This window comes from Phasianus colchicus, chromosome 1 (genome assembly GCF_987193195.1).
Source record: "Phasianus colchicus chromosome 1, bPhaCol1.hap1.1, whole genome shotgun sequence".
NCBI classification, from domain to species: Eukaryota; Metazoa; Chordata; class Aves; order Galliformes; family Phasianidae; genus Phasianus; species Phasianus colchicus.
Window position 1 is genome coordinate 85,480,299 of NC_143436.1, and position 19,830 is coordinate 85,500,128.

Consider the following 19,830-nt stretch of genomic DNA (forward strand, 5'->3'; position numbering starts at 1 on the left):
GACCAGTCCATCCCTCTTACCCAAGGCAGGATCACCTAGGGCTCGGGCATCTCTGACAGATGTTGCCGAACTTGATCTTAGAGCTCTCTGCTCCCCAGGCAGTCTATTCTTTATTACCCCTGTCATTAGAAAGTTTTTCCTAACATCTAAATTGAGCCTTTCCTGCTGTGATTTAAGCCTTGTTGTTTTTTTTTTTTTTTTCTCCTTTTTTTTTCTCCTCCACCACAAACGAGGAATAAAGATTGTGTGCTTTTATGTGCTTGTAGAGTTCAGTTCTCCCCTCCTTTGGGTTGGGTGTTTCAGTTCTTTCAAGCTCTCGCGGCAGGTAATGGTTCCTTGGCTTCCAGCTGTTCTCCCTGCTCTCCTCCAGGCTGGATCCAATTACGCCACATCTCTTCTCATTTTCCATCACCTCAACACCGTGACATAGCAGACTCGCACTCGGCGTTTGATCCTTTTCCTGAAGAACTGCTTGTTAACCCAACACTTGGTCCTTGAGGAGCCGCGTTGCTGCTGCAGCGTAAGACTTCCCACTCAACTCAGCGATCAGCTAACGGCTTCTTCCAGACCCTTTCCCCACTTTGCCCAAATAATTTTTAATTCTAATCCAGTCCAGCACCTTATCCACTTTTGCTTCGTACATGAAAATATCCCCTCCTCACCCCTTCTGGTAGAAGAATAAAACGTAAGCCTAACCCAGATGAACAGCACCCTGCGAGGCCCGCAGCGCCAACCCCCACGGCGGGGCGGGCGGCACGGCCCGAGGCTGCCCCCTGGCGAGGCGGCGGGACCCAAGGGCGAGCCCGCGCCGCCTCTGGAAGGCCGGCCGCTGCTGGAGGCTCGCCGCCGCCTTCAGCCTCAGAAGCCCTGAGCCTTGAGTAACAGGGCCTGAAGCGTCATTGGGAGGCTGCATTCAGCGCTAACCGTACTTCATCTCTTTAGAAAAAGCTTCCCGCCTTTGCTAGGTGTAGTAATTAGACCTCTTTCCTCACGGGACTAAGGGCTGCAGTCGTGCTTTTAGGGGAATGCATGAAGGGACCCATTGTCAAAGCTTAGAAATGGAGTGCTTTCTGCAGCAGTGTGTAAGCACCAAAAGGTCCCCGTGTCCAAAGGTATGTGTCACTGGTACAGAACACTAACAACTAGAATCGTTAACTATGAGCAGGGAAAGGAAGCACTAGTCTATACACTGAGAGGAACCAGTAAAAGACTAGAAAACAGATAAAGTCCTGCCTCATTCTTACAGGAAGACATTCCTACAAACCATCAAATTCCGGGGCTCCCAAAAAGGAATGGCTTCTGTGATGTCACCTCCATCTCCCTCAGAAGCGCTGCTCTCAGTGCCCTTAAGTTTAGGTCCCAGGCCTGTTCCACCTGCTGTCTCCCACTCTGGCTTCAGGCTCCCTGTGTGCTCCACCCTGTAGCTCCCAGGTAAAGCCCAGTCAGCATTCCCTCCAAAGGGCTGCCTTGTTCAGGGAAAGGAAGAAGTACAGAGGGGATGGACAGTCTCCTCCTGCTGTGTTTAGAAAAAAAAAAAGAAAAAAGGATATTTCCAGTATGCATACTGCCACAAGATGTCATATTTTGTCATTGACGAGAACAGCAGTCCAAAATTTGTGGAGGGGTAGAGGTCACTCCTATGCAGGGGAGAGGGGCTTTACTTGCCTTTCTGGGGGCAACACAACCATGAAAGTAGAGGAGTGATAAAAACTCAGGCCTTTCTAACAGTTCAGTAGATCAGGGTTGAGCAGCAAAGGTCACACAGCTTCAATCCCCCTCCTCCTTTGCCCATTTGCTCTGCCATGAGAGCATTTCACGACACTCATGATCACAAGGTAGTAAAAGGATAAGTCAGTAAAAAGAGCACACACAGTGCTGCAACAGACATGCAAGAGACAGAACCCAGCACTGCCTTTACGGTCCTGATAAATCATCTGTATCAGTGTGATGGATGCTTTTTCCCCACACCCAGGCTCTGAGAGATTCTTTGAGCTTGCACATTAATCAAAACAGGCTGATCTCAGCTCGTTTCTTGCTCTGCCTTAACTACCTCACTCAGCAGGCATCCAAGAGTACCTCATGCCCCCAGCCCCACTCTGTGCCCATTCTGCCAGCAAGCACAGCTGTGGCTTGGCTGCCATTCCATGCAGCCCGTAAGGAGCCCACCTGCCTGATAGGGATGTGCCTCCCAGCAGCAGCAATTAGCAGATGCAGTAGAGGACCTGGACAGGCAGGCTGCACCCCTCCTAATTGACTGAAAGAAGAACAACACTTGAACTTGCTCCAAAAGGAAGCACAAGCTTCAGCCTCTCTGCATTCATTTTCTTGCAGAGCTTGTCCAAACCCGCATGTAGGCAGCAGCTTGCAGACAAGCAATTTAGAGGAAACAGAGTCAGGCCAGCACAAGTGAGTTGGAGATATTGACCCTTCTGGCACTTTGGAGGCACACCTTGAGCTCAGCTTAAACATGTCTTTCTTCCCCTCTCCGGGGGAACTGCCCTTCTTTTCCCCTTCTCAACCATTATTTTCTTTGGTATGACTCATTCTAGCTACAAGTCCATTGTATCCTTCAGCACTGTCTTTTCCAGGCTCTGCATACCACACCAGGTAGAACCCTGTGGAAAACAAATCGGAACACCTACATCCCCTTCCACACCGGCAATTCTTGAGGAGAAACATACTATCAAATATCTCATTTCTGGTTTTAACCAAATAAAGATTTCACCAATTTTTTTTCCAGTGTCACACAGGTTGCAGTAGTTCCACTTAGCTTAGGGCAAAGAAGTAGGTCAGTACAAGAAAAAAAAAAAAAATCAAGATTCTGTACAAAACAGCTATCTTCTCTCAAGCAACGATGGCATCAAGATAGACCAGGTACTTCAGCGACCTGGAAAACTTTGCTGGCAAGGCATATCTGGCACAAAGGAAAAAAAAATAAAATCAGGAGCAATTCCAGAGCAAGCAGATTGAGCAGGCTGCTTTACAGCCATCACTATGATGGTACATGTATCTCAAGAATGAGTTCAGGTGCTTTGTAGTGAGTTATCAGGAAGGAAGAAGTATTTGCAAAATGTACAGTGTTATGATCACGTAACTGAGAGTTCCACTTCCAAGACTCTCACAAACAGAGGTTTTAGCTTAAAAGTTCCCAATATTCATGACAGAGGACAAAGACTGCTTAGCAATGAATGCAAGCAGTGCCACAGAACAATGACAACTGCAGGTGCAAAGGAGGAATGCTGGACCATGATGGTGCTTCAACATTTATTTTCCCCCAAAGAAAAATAAAAAGGATTAAAACAATTCTAAAAATTGCAATGCTTCATAATGCTTTACAATACATAAATACTAACTGTACTTCCTGCTTAGACTAAGCAGCAGGAAAGTCTTTTACTCAGGCCTTTATGTCAGTAAAGTGCATAAAGCTGTTTAATTTAATTCAGGTACAGAACAGGTGACAGGAAAAATATAAAGCAGAGTCATTCCAGTTTAGTCCAAGACTGGGAAATTCTCCTGAGTGGGATGTTCTGCTGCTGGTTGGAAGCCACATTCAACAAATAATGCTCACATTGAGTACAGATGTCTGCAGTCAGCCAGTTTGCCATGGTCCTTGTGTGACAGCACAGAGGCTGTGCTAGGCCATGGGGCTCCAAAATAACAGGTACACTGGAGCAGGAGAGGAAAGAAAAAGATGGGAGGCAAGTAAATCAACCCAGGTATCTGTTGGAGGATACAGAACTTTTTCCACCCTTCCCCAAGACCTGATCCAACATTGCTAAACGATTTTAGCTAAGTGGATGGGTTCAATGGAGCAGCCAGCTTCACACTTGGGAAAGTTATTAGGCACCAGAACAACTTCATTCACTGAGACTTCTCTATTGACTAATAGTAATTCAATAGAAGGGCTAGCTAACATATCTGTGATTGATCCAAGGTTATGACTTACAGTACATGCTGTACAATGTTTCTTTGACATCTGGAAGTATGACAGTAACACAGTCACTCAGGACTCTTCTGCAGCATCTGCATTGTGAGCCAGACCAAGGCACTGTCAGTGCTAGCATCTGTAATGAACACTGGCTTGATTTTTGGACACTGAAGTATAAGCATTTGAACCAGAAACTGCTGTGACTATTTTGGCTATATTAGAGAACAGTATCAGAGAAAGTAGATACCTGTTCACCCAGTACAACATACACAAATATAGATTTGGAAAGAGGAGAACAGAACATATGCTTCCAGTTCTAGATATTGCACTTATTCTCACAAGGCATTTTCTACTCAGACCTGTCAAAAAATCATTTGGCAATAATTCCCCTTCCAGGGACAAAACAAATAGAAAAGGTGTCTGAATGCTTGAAGGAGGGCTGAGAAAACCATCTGCTGCATTACTCTTCAGTCAGTTACACCTCAGACCTTTTGGATATTTATGTTCTAGGTATAGATAGGGTACTCTTGGATTGCAGGGAAACACCCCCAGTTGCTGTGGATATAGAACACAGTGAGAATTTGGGAAATTCTCATACAAATGAGTCTTTCACTAAGGATGTTCTGCATCTGACTGCAATACTTTCTATGAACTGTAGATCAGTTAGACCAGTCATTTGGTATAACATTCAGAAATAACACAACGAGATTACATAATGCAGCTGTATGCACAGGTAAACAAACCTGCTGACAAGTATCCGGTAACACTTTTCAAGATAAAAGCATAATACATCTGTCCTACCTTACCTATTACACTCCCACTGCTCTATTTCACGCAGCAACTCTGAGTTCTTCTGCTCTTGAGTAGCTGGGTCTTCTTCTCTGGAGAGTCTCAAAAGTTTTAAGAAGTGAAGTGGAAGATGTACGCACATTCTGAAGGGCATGGACATCTAGAATCACAACAGAAGCCACCTGAGTTCTCAGGGAAACCCTTCTTTTTAGCAGGAAAGATTGCATGGCATGTAGTTGATTTATTACTGCACTTAGAAGATAAGCATTAATGCAGTGAACTCCCTGACTCTTGCATAAATAGAACACAGAGTAATCCCAAGAACTTTACACAGGATCAAAGGAAGAGGAACCAGAGGTGTTTCAGCCTTTCTTTCCTAGTTGTTTCTGAGAAAAGAGGCGGTAATAGAAGATGCAAAAACAAGCTAGAGGTTAGATTTGAGGCACTAATGGGATGAAGGAAAGCTTCCTATGACTAAATGAAGTGCAGAGAAAACAGAAAAGAAATAACGTTTGTTGTAAAGACTAGACTTGCCTTGATGCAGCAGTCACAGCAGACGACACTAAGAAAAAGAAACACTCAGCATTATGTCTGAGAAAAGCTCAATAAACACAGGTGCTATACTTAAGGATGACTTATCTAGAGTCTTAGTTTGTGATTGCAGCAAAGTCACTTGAAGGCAAAGTGAACAAGTCTAGAGTTCTCTGTTCAGTTTGCCAGCCCTCCTATGGTATTTATAGTACTTTTAGGTCATCTGAAGCACATCATCATTTGTAGCTTGAAGGCTTCAAATGCAAGTGCCATTTTCACTAACAGCAGTTACTGAACTACCACTGGTTATTTAGTTACTGCTTGTATTCAATGCAGCACTTCACTGCTGATTCAAATAGACTTAAATGAACCTGGGTGAGCCTGAAATTCCTCTCCTATGAAGAGAAAAACTCTGACAAATCAGTGGATAATACTGGGTCCAATTCCTTTCCCAGTCACAAGGTTTGGAGTCCACTTTTCCAGTCCTGAATAGAAAGTTGTGTTGAAAAGGCACTCCAGAACCTGCTCAAACCCTTGTCTGAAGTAAAATCCAACCTACAGAGCAAAATTAAGACAGCAATTGCTGAGAAAAATTGAGCGTTATGCTTGCACAGTAAATTTGGACATTGCTAGCTTACTACTAAGAGTTAATATTGAGATACCACTTCAGAGATAAGTTTTCCCATGTTCTTCAGCCTAGTCTGTGTAGTAAGGCAGAGCTGAAAGGCTAAGGAACCCATTTCAATCCAAGGACTGCTACCATATGAATTCTGAGCATCTTCACTGCTATTCTTTCACTCTTTTCTCCATCCTCATTCAGTCCTTTCATACCAACTCACCTGCTGCAGAGGTAACAGCTATAAGGCCACTTAAGAAACATCTGCTTATGGCAGCTGAAACAGATCTGTGGAATGGAAAATGTTGTGAATGCCAACAGGAAATATCTTTCTACCAACAGTATCACTGCCTGCCAAAGAGCGGGCATATAAGCTAACCTTCTCAAGGCTTTAGATCCACACAGAATAACAGATCCATTGAAGAATAGCAGAGACACAGGAATTAAAAGCTAAAAAGGCAAAAGAGGCCTTATTTGTAACTGTGTTTTTATGATGCAGAGGTTTGGAGCAGCTGCCAGACAACAGGAGTTTAAAAAGAGGCTCTTGAACAAACAATAGCTGTATTGTGCAATAGCGTAACAGTAGCTAGTTGAGAGAGGGAAGAAGAGAGATTCTTTGAGGTAGACTGCAACAATCCCAAAGAGATTAAGTCAGGGCAACTTTGAATCCAATCCTGAAGCAATAAATGAGTCATAAGGAAGCTGATGAGTCTCTTGAACTTTATAAAAAGAACATTCATACACAGCTGGCAGTCAGAAGTGATATTATCTTGAGAAGCAGAGCTTGAGAAAGCTAAAAAAAACTTCAACAGTGAGAACACAAAGGGGGTAAGTGAGCCATTTTAGAATAAGCAGAGAGAAAGCAAATTAAAGCAACATTGGTAAGTAAGGTGAGAAGAAAACAGGGATTCATGTGACAGGAGTGGAATTATCATAGCTGTGCTATCAGAACTCTTGGACTCTGTGTATACTGCTACTTAAGTGAGTACAAGAAGCTGACCCCAAAGCCTAGCAGCATGAAATTCCTCACATCTGTGTTGCAAAGGGCTTGCTCTGAAGACATCTGCTCTTGAGGTGAAAGCAGGCCCTCTAGAACAGGCTGTGAATAAGTAAGCAGAGTGGACAGGCAACAGTCCTATGCTGTAGCATTCTCTACCTCCCTCATTTCTCCAGCCTTTACATTCTTCCCTCAGCAGGATGGCTTAGGTCAGCACAACTCAAATGTTAAGAGTCTGAATTAAAAGCCTTTGCTTCTCTGTGTACCAAATTTCAATCTATATCTTCGTTAATTCAGAGCTGGAACAACAAGAATGGCAATCAGCTATACTAGCAGAGAGAGAACAGATGAAATATTAAGTGAAGGCTAGGCTGCTACTTAGGGAATTTACACAGCCTAAGCTTGATTAAAAGGCATCACAGCACAAGTATTAAAAGATCCTATACAGCCTAGGGACAAACTCAGATCAGCTGCATGAACAGGAAGAACTGAGGCAGAGTACCTCAGCAGTTCAACACTAAGACATGAAACCAGGCAGCTTCTATCAAGGCAAGGACAGCACTCTACAAGGAGAAGGAAACATACCTTTCCTCTTGGAAAGACACCATCACTCCCCCCTTGGGAAAAGCCTCCCCTTTTCAGCACTATCATTGCATATCTGGTTCCAATCAGTTCAGCAATGGTAGGTGATGGCCTTGCAGTAGGAAAGTAAAAGTCCTGTCCAAAGGCAGAAGTTAAGCATCAGAAAGAGCTAAATACACACACTGTAAAAACTATTCTCAAAGCTCAGCCCCAAGAGGCTCAGCAGCATTTATATCCAGAACTCACTTCTGCTGATGGACTGTATATGTTGCTAGTAGAGCACACTTAAGGGAATACTGTTCTAGTTTTTGAGATTTTAGTCAAAAACTCAAGTAGTTTCCTGAACCTCCTGAACACTAGGGAAGCATGTCCTTTGGCCCCCGAAGCATTTAATCCCATCTCCAGAAAACTCTACTACCCTTGGATACAGACACAGCACAAATGGTACCTTTTCCGCTCCTCACCTATGGTACAGGTTCTCTTTCCACAGCACAATTGCTCTTGCCTTATATTTTGCCAAAGACCTACTGGTCCCACACAAATAGCAGCTATTTTTACTTTCCTTTTCAACAAGATCACCAGTTTTTATGTAGGTGGGGAGCCTAGCCCACCTGCATCCCCACTATGCTGCTGAACAAAGAGGTCAAGGTTATGATAAGATTAGAAGTTTATCCAGGGGTGGGAGAAAGCAATGCAGATCCCTACAAGGACACTACAAGTTTTATACTGCCTCCAAGTAAAAAATAATATTCCAATGTAAGCTGAGCATACAATATGGCTTAAATAAAACCAACATAACATGCTCAATACACATACACAAGGTTCAAGGTGCACACTGGAATCATCATCAGATATATTAGAACAGCTTGGCAGCTGATATGCTGGACTTACAAATTTCTTGCTTTGAAGGCCAGCGTCTAAAGATTTGGACCTTCCTCTGTAAGGATGCAGCTGCCGCTGGCCAACATTCAGGACACTGTTAGGCTGAAGGTCTCCTAGCATGGGTATGCTCATGGAAGGAAGTGTATGATCTGCAGCAAGACCTGGGTAGAAAGTTTCAGACTGCAGAAAAAAATGGGCTGGCAGCTTCTAAATGTTCCCCACAAAAGTTGAACAGTCAAGAGCATGACACTGCCTTCTGAAGACAGGCCTGCATCTCTCCTTCTCAAACTCCATTAATTCAGATCATAAAAAGCAGAGATTACTGTAATTATGCTTGTCAGTAGGAAGTGATGAGCCTTCATTAGCACCATTTAGTTTAATAAAATCAAGTGTTCTACTTCAACATTCAAAAGGCTCATTAAGCTTTCACTGTGAATTCAATTATGCCTTTTGGGATATGCTATCATTGTTTTGAAGCTGCAGGAGATGTACAAGCATCAGTCAACTGCAGAGGAATGGTTTTCTAAGGACGCCTCCCCAGACTCATGATTTAGTGTTGGAGCTTCTTCTGTCAAGTACCTTTAAGTGATCAGAGAGGTGCAGTAAGCCCTGAGTTAAGTTTATGGCAATGGCCATATGGCAGTAGGCCACTGACACTGACTGTACTTTGTCACCACCTGGTTTACACACATAGCAAAAACAGCACTGACCTGTGCTGCTGTAGGACACTGCTGATGACCTGGCTGAGGCAAGCTGGGTGCTGGAAGACAGCTTTGGAATCATTTCCTGTAGACCAGAGGACAAGGTACTCTTAAGCTTGCTCAGACTAACTACTACTAAACAAAACCCAGGACTCAGAATCAACCAGAAACAGCACAAGGCTTAGTCAAAAGTAGAAGGAAGAAAGAAAACAACATAGAATATTTAGAAACTTAGTGTTCTAAGGAGCAATTGCAAGTAAATTTTCTCCAAACAGGAAGCTCCAGTCAAGCCGGTTAAGTTTCAGATTCATCTGTTATCACTTCAATCAAGTTCAATGCTGATTTTGGTCCCAGATTTTCAATGGGTCAGCAACAAACTTCACTAGATTTTTTACAGCTTTCAGAATACTTTGCCATTTTTCTTAGTTCTGGCTCACATGTACGAATACTGGAAAAGAATTAAGTGTACTAATGACTTAGTTCAAACCCAATGCTGCACGTAGAGAGCATAGGTTCTAGCTTCTCTAGAAAAGCAGAACGAAGTTGCAGTCTCCATAGAGGTCTTTCTAGTTCACAATAATACACCAACAGTTCTCGAGCACTGAATATTCCTACAAGTAGCACATTCTTGTGCGAATATAACTAAGATTTTCTGCTTTCATTAATTCACATCCATTTTCCTCAGTTAAGCAAATGCATTTCAGACAAATGTTTACAGAAAACAGATTCCTGTTTGTTTGCCAGAGCATCTGTGCTAGGCATAATGTGGTAGGGTTTCAGTTCTGTTCCATAGAATTTCTAACTGTGCTCAGACTAAATCCCAGACCCACACAGTCAAGACCAGGCTATGGAATTCAAGAACCTAAATCCTGCATAGCACAGTTTACTTAAAAATGGTGCTCCTTTAGTTGTTCCACAGGCAGAAGAGTGAAAATTCACCACTAAAGTTGCTTCCTATAACTAAATCACATGAAATGCAAATGCATCAAGCATCAGTTGCCTCACTGTAAGGTAAAAGTAGGAGTTTGGCTAATAAGGGCCAAAATTTTTCCTACATGTATCAAGATCTTGAGAATACCTATTTTTAGTGACAAAAGCAGACCTTAGAGTTATAGGCCACACTCATGTCATAAAAAGAAGTGTTTAAACATCACAGGTGTTTCTGTAGAGTTGAGGACTCCAGTGAACATAACAGTACCATGTTTGCTTACTTTTGAAGAACAAGACTGCTCACATTAAGATTGGAACCTGATATTCTAAGGTACGTATCTGTACAGATACAATGCTTAGAATAGACTGTTTATACTTATTCAACTATTTCATTTAAAGCCTTACCTGAACTCCTGATCTTGAATGCTGCGCTACTGCGTTGACAATCTGAAATGCTGCACTGGCATCTTGGGACGTTAAAAAACTATTATTCAGAGATTTCAAGGTTGTGTTTGGAATTACAGACATTTTTGGGTGGGGTGAGGGAAGTGAAAGAAAGAATACAAGCACACACAACAAGATATTACATAATGTTGTGGCAAGAAAGTAACAGATCTTATACCCACATATCAGAATTTTATATTTGCCCTGTTATTTAATATTTTAGTTTTAGGAAATTATTGAAATCCTGCTTTCTAAGTCAGCTAACAAATTCAAGTCTCTATTTAATAAATAACAATTTGAAACATCTGCAAGACTTAATAAACCACAAAGAGATTTTCTAGAAATATTCTTATCATTTACAAATAAAGTTTGCATTCCCTCCTCCCTTACATTATATGTCATCCATTATTTTTATCAAGCATACAACTGAAGTCAATGATGACTTTGTAGCACATACCTTTAGGCCTGCTCCCACTTTCCCTTGCTGATGACGATTGAAGCTTCTGTGGTTGCTTAATTTCTGCCATGAGCTGTTTGTGTAAGGTAGGCTCTGATGGCACACACTCCTTCAGCTTCCGCTCCAGCACCTGCAGGCAGAGCATAGCACTGCAAAGAGCCAGTAGCTAAAGTGGGGAGACAGTAGTGACAGAACTAGACCTTCAGCAAGGGTACTGCTTTACAAGAACCTCTCACTCAAGAGGGCACTGAGCCCTCTATTTCTGTGCTTTCCATACCTCATTTATTGGTTTTTTTTTGAGGTACTTGAGAGAAGGCGTTTGTTAAAGAACATTTCAGCAACTTTCAAATTTGAAACAAGGCTTGATCAAGTAGTATAGGATTACTTTAAGGACCACAAAGTGTTCCAGGTAGAAGTAGCAACAGTGGAAATAGACTGCTCATCTTTCTCTGAAGATTTGCCACCTCCTATTTTCCTAAACCCACGTGTTGGCAGGGGGTTCTGCCCAACATTTAGTTACAATTTAGCCCTCTCCTAAATCCAAACCAGTAGTTAAAACATTAAAACCATATTCCCAGAAACCATCCAGTCAACTCTGAAGTTATCTTGCTTTGCTATCATTAGATACAGCACCAAGTCACCTACAGGTTTTAGATGAGGCTTGGGAGCATTGCTGGGGGTTCTGCATTTTTGCTCGACGATCACCTGAAAAAGCAGAAATTGTGCCTGAGCAATAAGTTTCTCCACAGCTTGTACACCTTCCTAATCAGTGGCACAATGAATAACTCAAAAAAAGAGAATAAGGAACGTGGAGATGAAATTTAGAAAAAAGAAAAGAGTCGGAAAATGTAGAATGATGAAGTTTGCTTAGAGGTTTTTTGTAGAGACTGCTTTGCCTATGGCAAGAGATAATCAGAAGCCCTGCACAATCCTTTGGAGCGTGCATAGGAAGCAGACAGCATTCTAGTCCTAGCAGCTCAAAATGCTCTAGGAAGCCACTGAAAAAAATGCTGTAGTCATATTTTTAATGTCAGGACATGATCATAATACTTTCATCAGTGATAACTCAGCTCCAAGGAGGAGAGTTGCTGAATGGGTTAATAAAACCGTAACAAGAACTGTAGCAGCAGGCAGCTGTATGCATAAGCTAGAGTCCCAGACACTGGTTTACAGCCCTACATAAACTAGGAACAATAGCAAGATAGAATTGCAGTGCAGGTATTTTTGTGAGGCAGACTGTTTCTCTCATCAAGGCCTGTGCTTGCTGTAGAGAGGACAGAAAAAAAAAGAAAAAGATATACAATGTACAACTTGATTTATCTGCCTTGTCCACTTATTCTTAACTTCGAGGCTATGCCATTTTCTTTCCCTGTGTATACAATTGCAGAATACATGAGAGTGCAGGTAAAATACCAATAGCTGTGCTTTAATTAATTTGCAAATTAGACCACTGTTTGCTACAGGAACTTTAAAGTAGCTTTACACATGGAGAAATCCTTGTTTAAGAGACTTCTCAAACAAAGGCTGAAACAGTAAGTACTCCTTTCCTTCTCCCAGTATTTTTGACAAATGTGCTTCAAATTGAAGCTTGTGCTTCTTGTCAACCACAGGGAATAAAAAAAGAAAAAAAAAATCAAGAGCCAGTTCATCCTGCCACCTTCAGTTATGTTTCTGTACTGCATAGTGCTTTACAGTACATAACAGTATCAATGAAATGAGTAGTTGTAATGTATTTTCTCCTTTCCATTACTACTCATGCATTTCCAAACAAATTAGTCTCCAGATAAGCATTAAAGCCTTATCTGAAGGCTGGCGCCACAATCAAAAGTGAGAGTTAGGGTTTTATGAGGGTTCAGCTGAAGATTTGAATCCCCCGCACTCTAGGAGCACCAGCAAGGAGGGAAAAAATGTTGATGTCTAGCATGCTAAGCAAACTTTTCACTTTATAAAATATTGGTCTTTATTATAAGTGGAGTTGCGTCTCATCTTCTGCCAAGATGTCTGTTTGCAAAACACACCAATGCCACAAAGCCTTATGCCAGTGTTTCAGATCTTCTCATCATTCCCAGCTCAAGCTGCAGCAAGTAAACAGCATCACAAACCTTCAGAGGCACTCAGTCATTTTTATATCTATGCATCTTCACCAACATCAACATTGCTGGAAGCCTTTACCACTTGAGTCAGCACCACAGCTGCCCTGAAAGCAGTTGAACTTCTTTTTTTTCATCCTGCCTAAGCTCCTGCAGTAGCCCATATGCACTCCTACAGGCCTCTGCCTTAGGCTGAGCAGAGCACTAACTCCATAGTGATTTTACACTTTCATACATCTCACAGCAGCTAAGGCAAGAAATCTATTAAGAGATGCCAAGCACAGCACAACTCAAGCAGCCTGTAAAGACAAGTGTCTTGAGTACAAAAGCATGAGCAGGCAAGAGTTTCTTTAATAGAGTTGTTTTGTGCAAGGCAGCTTAATTGCACCGGAGAAGGAACTGACTGACCCCTGGAGGGGAAACAAGTTTGCTATCCAGCTTCATAAAAGTTTGGCTGCCCCAAATTAGAAAGGTATGGAAATGAAGTGTTTGGTTGGATAAACATAGCAATCAAATACTGAGCTGTAGCTAAGAGGATGTGCCTTTGAGAAAGACCTGAAGAGTGCCTTTCAGTCAAAACAAATATTGTTTGGAAACCAGGTGGTTTCAAAATTGTCCCCTGACTGTAGTCACTCACCTTCCGAAGTTTGTACCTCTTGTGCCGAATATCATCTAGAAGTAATTCATAAGGGGAGTAGGTACATTCTTTCAGAGGGACAGGACGCTGTGGTCGCTCAGTGGCCTTCTGCAGCTTTACACCATTCTTCAGTTCACAGATGACACTGGGCCACAGGGATGCCTAGGAGAACCCAGTGAAAAACAAGTCAACAATGGCTAGAACTCATGGAAGAGCACTCTCTCCCTCTCTGTTAATGGGACAAACTGAGTAACTGAAATCTTGCAGAAATAAAGTGTGTTCTCAACAGTTCCCCTTAACTCACTTGAAGATTAGGGCATAGTACCAGGTTTATCCCTGGTTTTTGTCATAAACTTTATGAATGTATTTCAACTAAACACAGTTTTTGTTACCAGGTATTTAAGACCCATCTTCATAAAGTACTTTCTGCAAGCATTCCATGTACCAGAAGAGTTTTTGTTTTGGTTTCCCCCTCTTCTTTCCTTTATTGCATTCTAGGAAACACTGACAGTGAAATCCCAAGTCTTATGATTAAAATCCTCAGAACTTTTGGAAATCAAGGGTTGGAGAGCCCACAAACTTGAGGAAGACAAAGAGAAAGCAATCTCTAACAGCAACTTATGTTAGTGGTTACAGCCTGGAGACATAAGCTGATAACTCATATCTTCTCATCCTGTTCCTGTATTAATACTTGTTTCCACAGGATGCTCAGGCATGTAGGATAGCACAACAAAAGTTAAAGGCAGGAAAAAAAAACAATATAATCCACTCAATAGCCTGTTTAGACAACATTGTAATGGAAGAGCAAAGTCAACAGCTTATTTAGTTCCCAAAGGCAAACTAAATATGAAAGTGATTGTATTATAAACAGTAAAGAAGGAAGCAACATGTTTTAGAAAACTGCCTCAGAACAGAACTTCTGATTTAAATTCCTATCCATCTTCCATTTACAGGATGAAGTGTGTTCTCTCAAATCATGCCTTCAGATATTTTAGTGTAATAGCAGAAAAATTTTACGTAAACTCTGACTGATAGGCTGCCTTCAAGGAAAAAGACATTTAGTTGGATTGTTTTAGCTGAGTTTTGCAACAGCAGTATCTCACTTCCAGAAAAAAGAGCAGTCAGATGGTAGCCATATACTAACCATATCTCCTTGACTATCATAATTTATTGTGTAGGGGAACACACACATACAAATCTCTTAAAGTTCTACCAAAGAAAGAGCTAAGCAAATAGATTGGTGTTTGTCTCCTATTCAACACTAAGCACTTTTCATTCTGTTCAACACCTTGAGTGGTAAGATAGCTGTTCCCAAGAGATCTTGGTGCTTAGATCTCAAGTGGAAGATTGTCTTGTGATGCATATGAATCAGCTCTGCTGAGACAAAACAACTCTGCATGATATCAGGTTGCGTATGTGTTTCAGAAAGCCCATTTCACAGCAGTCGAGATGGAAGAGTGTGGTCCACAGACAGCATTAACTGCTTGGCACCACTTAAGGCATCAGTTCCAATCTGGAATCCCAGTGAGGTCAGCACCCTGGTTATTTTAAACTCAAGAGTTGGTCAGAGTGATGCTGTGAACTGGTCTTTAGGGACTTGGAAACTAGAGGCAAAGGATTTGCAACAGACATCCTGCTTTTGGAATTCATGTCTCCTGAAGGAGCAGAGGCCAAATACACCGGCCTCCAGGCCACATGTCAAAGCCCATGTATTTATTCATGTATTCCCTGCAGAAAAGTGCTACAGCAGTTGATGAGTTTGTGGTTTAAGATAGCTTGCCAGCTTATTTTAATAGATCACAAATTTGAGCATATGCCCAAACACACATTTCACAAACATTTTCATACGAATAGTTTGAGCACGCTTCAAAGCAAGTGCTATTTAGACAAAAAGAGCAAGTCCACAAGTCTCTTGGGGCTTGCCGTTTGTCTCCACAGACTCCAGACTACAGAGCATTTGTTTATGCTGGGCAGAGCTCCAGCCAGAAGAGCTATTTGTTTCTGACTGAGCCCTGACTGTGTAGGGCCTCGGAAAAGAGTAGAATAAGTTGCTTTCTCTGCCCCAAACACATATTTCAAGATCTACAGAAGGACAGAACGGAAGGACAAGTAACACAGAAAACAGAAGGTAGGAGCTACATCTCCAGCCTCGCCCTCCTTCATGCCTTTGTTGAGCAGCTGGAGCTCCACAACCATAAGGATGGATGGAGTTACTTTCATCCCCTCCAGCCCTGAACTAGCACAGACTCCACATGATTAAAGTGATCTAGTCCACCTTACTCTGACCACCAACAGGAAGTCTTCTGGGAGTTGTCAATCCAACTACAGAAAGAAGCAGATTCCTTGTGACAGGTATCAATTCCTGCCAAGAGATGGAGTGTGGGACTCATTTCAGGAAGAAACAGCATGAGTAACTACTTGTGGACACTTATTCCAAGGAGTGCCTCCGATTTCACTTTTAGAAGTGCTTTAAATTGAACCACAAAGAGGCTCTTTGTGCAGAAAAAGCACCCACATGAGGTAAACACATGAAATAGCTTAACTTCAAGTTCACATCCCAGCTTGTTTTGCAGACAAGTCTTTAACTACTTAAGTTCTTGAACAACCTAACAAGTGTAATTGATGTTCAAGCTCTATTTTTGTTTGTTTGTTTAAACAAAGGAGTCACTGGGAAGCCTCAGAGAGCAAGGGTAGACAAACAAGCCCAACCTCCTCTAACAAAGGAATTAAATCCCTTACCCACTGTTTTTCCTTCTTCTGCATGTGGGTTTCCAGCAAATCTTCCTCATCCATTTTTTTTAGACTCTAAGAAGTGAGCACAAGAGGTCATCACATTGCACTGTCCAGTGCTTTCCCATTTATCCAGTATAAATTATTAATGGTGACTCGAAAAGCTTAGAAGCCCCAAACATTCACAATTTACAATAAAGTGCTAGCGTGGTGCAGACAAATGTTTCATATCGTGAAAACAGACCATCAGCTAGGGACTCCATTTCTAGTACAGTGGGAAGATTATAACTAGGTCAATTTATGGAGGTAGAAGGCATAGTAGATAGGGGGTGATGCCAAATATACCTCTTTGGAGGTCTGGATGATGGACACAAGCTTCTGAAGTTCGATAAATTCAGTAAAAAGACTCTTACAGGTCATTTTGTAATGACTGGTAGCCTCAGAAGGCATGGACAGGTGATGCTCACAGGCCTGAAAGAAGAGGAACTGTTTAAAAGAAATCTCCTTGAAATAAAAACACACGAAGGTTGAAGAAAGCAAAATTCATTTTTTCCTCAATCTATGGTTAAAAATCATTTTCCTCATTGCTCCTTTGTATCTTTTTGTTTATTTTACTGTAGATGCAGAGGAGCAAAGAAGCAAAATGCCAAATCTTATTTTTACAACTTCAGTTGTTGTGTGATTTACATATCCTGATCTCCACAAGCTGTGCTTTGAAATAAGTACCTGGAAGGGAAAGCATCCAAACCACAACAAAACACAGCAGGTGGAGTCACTTGTCATCTCGTTTTGCCCCTTGGCACTCCACCTTGCTTAGACCAGGGCACAGACGGTTTCTTGTTTTCTTAAATTCTGGCTGAGAGGAGGCTATTAGTTTGAGCTGTGACATTCAAATCCTTTTGCAGGAACCAAATATTATGGACAAGTGACTTGTTCCAATATCTGTAGTCTTCCAGGTATTGAACACTACTGTTGGAGACTACATACTGAAGGACCCTGTAGACATAGCTGTGAGAGCTATATTCAGACTTCCTTCTTAGTTCCTTCCCATAGACATTTGAGTGCACTTTAGATGTTTTACGCTTTCCACCTCTGAGAGAAAAGCCACACCATCCCCCCATTCAATAAACTGCCCAGCTACTCTCCAGAAACAGTCTGTCATCCTTGTTAACAGCATGATTAGCCATCAGCTCCTCTAAAGCAGCTGTGTTTACTGAGCAAGAAGAAAACCTTGATAACATCCTGCAGGGTGACTGTTGGCTTCATTCCCTCATCATCCAGTTTCAACATGAGGCAGAGCAGTTTATCCAGCGGATCACTCAGTTCCCGCTCAACGTGGCTGTCAATTCCCCAGTCCAGGGCTTCATAGATCACCACTCCCAGGTACTCTAGCAGCTGCAGACAGAAGCCAAGGAAGCAGTACAACTCCACAGCCCTCACTTCCCTATTGCTGCTGCCCCACAGGGCTGAGCACGTCTCTCAGGATGAGAAGGGCTCAAGAAGCAACTGACTGCTCCTCAAGTAGCCTGGGCCATTCCCCAGTGAGCTATGTTAAGCTTTTAAATGGTCTCCTGCAGCACCTCTAAATGATGTTACCAGGTCAAAACGCCTATACACTATTCCACAGTAGCAGCACTGGTGCACGCTGTTTGTTTCCCAGTCCCATAGTCTTACTGGAGCTCACTCCTAACATTTTATTTCATTTTTCAGATTACAGGGGACAGTCACGCCCACAGTACCCAGTAAATGTAAATACCTTTACAGTTTTAGGCAGCTAGATGCCTGCATCTCCCATGCTGGCTTTCTACATGGCAGGATTACATCTGCACGTGTACAAAAGCAAAGACACAGGCTTACCTTATCCTCTGACTGCTGAATGCTGCCAGCATCTGAAAGGGAAACAAAAGGAGGTAGGGCAGGAAGATAACTGCACAGGCATTGAGCAACTGTTTTTAGATAAACAGGCTTGTTTTTCAAGAATCCTGCCAAGCAATGCAAGATACTCTTTATTTACTGTGACCATTAGCCCCAGCTTAAGTACCACTGGTTAGTTTCTTTTCTTTGTTAGTACCTATCTAATCACAAGGAAGGCAATGGATCTTTGCCTTCATTCTTTACTACCCGCTCTTGTCCCTGCAGTCAGCCTAGCAAGGAACGCCACAGTCTGAAAATTTTTATCAGAAAAATTGAGAGGCATATCTGCATTACATCTTATGTATAAACCTTTAGAATAAAGCATAGACAGAAGAGCAGTCTATACAGTAAGAACAACATGAGCATACAGAGAAGAGGAAAAATGAAAAGTTTTTATCCGCTTTGTCACTGAATTTCAACTCCTGCCATCCACAGCTACTTATACTCTTACCAGACTTATGATACACCCGGAAGGAAACAGTGCCATCAGCATGAATAAAGATGCTCCCAGGACCTTTTATGAATACAGAATGGAGTGATGGGTACAGCCCTTGGGCTAATTCTTTCATTCTGCAGCAGCACTGAAAGCAAATAGCCCAGGCTTGCTCTTCGCTTATAGGGTGCTCAAAGCACCTCAGAATCTCAGCTAGAGAGACCTTCGCAGCCCTCTGCTCACAGCATGGAGACTCCATGTTCTTTTTTACAACTCTTTACTAGACTAGGAAGCTTAACAGCCTTGTTCCCAGGATGAGAGAACGCTCAGGCAGCAGCCTTTTATCAGTTCTGACTCGAGGTTTGTTCCCTCACACACTTTGCTCCACACAGGTGTGAACGCTAATGCCAATTTAACTCTAGCTTTTTAAAGGGACACCACTTAAATCTGCATTTACACAAACCTCTTTGAAGGAAAAGCAGGAAGCGTTTAACAAATTGGATTCTAAAATAATGAGATGGGGCAAAATTTGAACTCAGTTTAATGTAGTTGTCCACAGCAAATACATTAATGGTAATGCTAGTAGGTGAGGGAAAGTTTATCTTTGACTGAAGTGTGAGGCAATAGGACAAGGAGGAATGGTTTTAAACTGAGACAGGGGAGGTCTAGGTTAGATATTAGAAGGAAGTTTTTCACACAGAGGTGGTGACGCACTGGAACAGGTTGCCCAAGGAGGCTGTGGATGCCCCATCCCTGGAGGCATTCAAGGCCAGGCTGGATGTGGCTCTGGGCAGCCTGGTCTGCAGGTTGGTGACCCTGCACATAGCAGGGGGGTTGAAATAGATGATCATTGTGGTCCTTTTCAACCCAGGCCATTCTATGATTCTATGAAATGTCTTGAGGTGCGGCCTCATCAGTGTTGCATACAGAGAGGCCATCACCTCCCTGCTACTGCTGGCTGCACAACTCCTGATACAAGCCAGGAGTGCAGCTGGCCTTGGCCATCTGGGCACACTGCTGGCTTACGTTCAGCTGCTTGTCAGCGAACACCTCCAAATCCTTTTCTGCAGTACAGCGTTCCAACCACTCTGCCCCAAGCCTTTAGCTTGGCACTGCAAAGGAGACCAGGGACTCGGGCTGGGACCGGGCACCCGAACGCACACTCAGTC

General features: G+C 42.5%; 1 protein-coding gene across 6 annotated transcripts; it reads right to left on the minus strand.

The window, feature by feature from the left end:
- Positions 1-1,393: 1,393 nt before the first annotated feature.
- On the minus strand, positions 1,394-19,340 carry LOC116242386 (protein spire homolog 1-like). Of its 6 annotated transcripts, XM_031613104.2 has the most exons (17): positions 18,680-19,339; positions 18,172-18,203; positions 17,545-17,709; positions 16,660-16,785; positions 16,324-16,389; positions 13,585-13,746; positions 11,503-11,562; positions 10,858-10,987; positions 10,362-10,423; positions 9,036-9,111; positions 8,335-8,486; positions 7,447-7,578; positions 6,088-6,152; positions 5,252-5,279; positions 4,735-4,877; positions 3,947-4,023; positions 3,531-3,666 (listed from the first exon to the last, which is right to left on the minus strand). In XM_031613104.2, the coding sequence occupies exons 1-17, from the start codon at positions 18,918-18,920 to the stop codon at positions 3,635-3,637; spliced, it is 1,749 nt and encodes a 582-aa protein (XP_031468964.2). In that variant the 5' UTR covers positions 18,921-19,339; the 3' UTR covers positions 3,531-3,634. The 6 variants fall into 6 exon arrangements, with proteins under 6 accessions (XP_090007026.1, XP_090007039.1, XP_031468965.2 ...); XM_090150900.1 differs by lacking the exons at positions 3,531-3,666; positions 3,947-4,023 and adding an exon at positions 1,394-1,516 and having other exon boundaries at positions 18,680-19,340; XM_031613102.2 differs by lacking the exon at positions 3,947-4,023 and having other exon boundaries at positions 2,880-3,666; positions 18,680-19,338.
- Between the last annotated feature and the right edge of the window lie 490 nt (positions 19,341-19,830).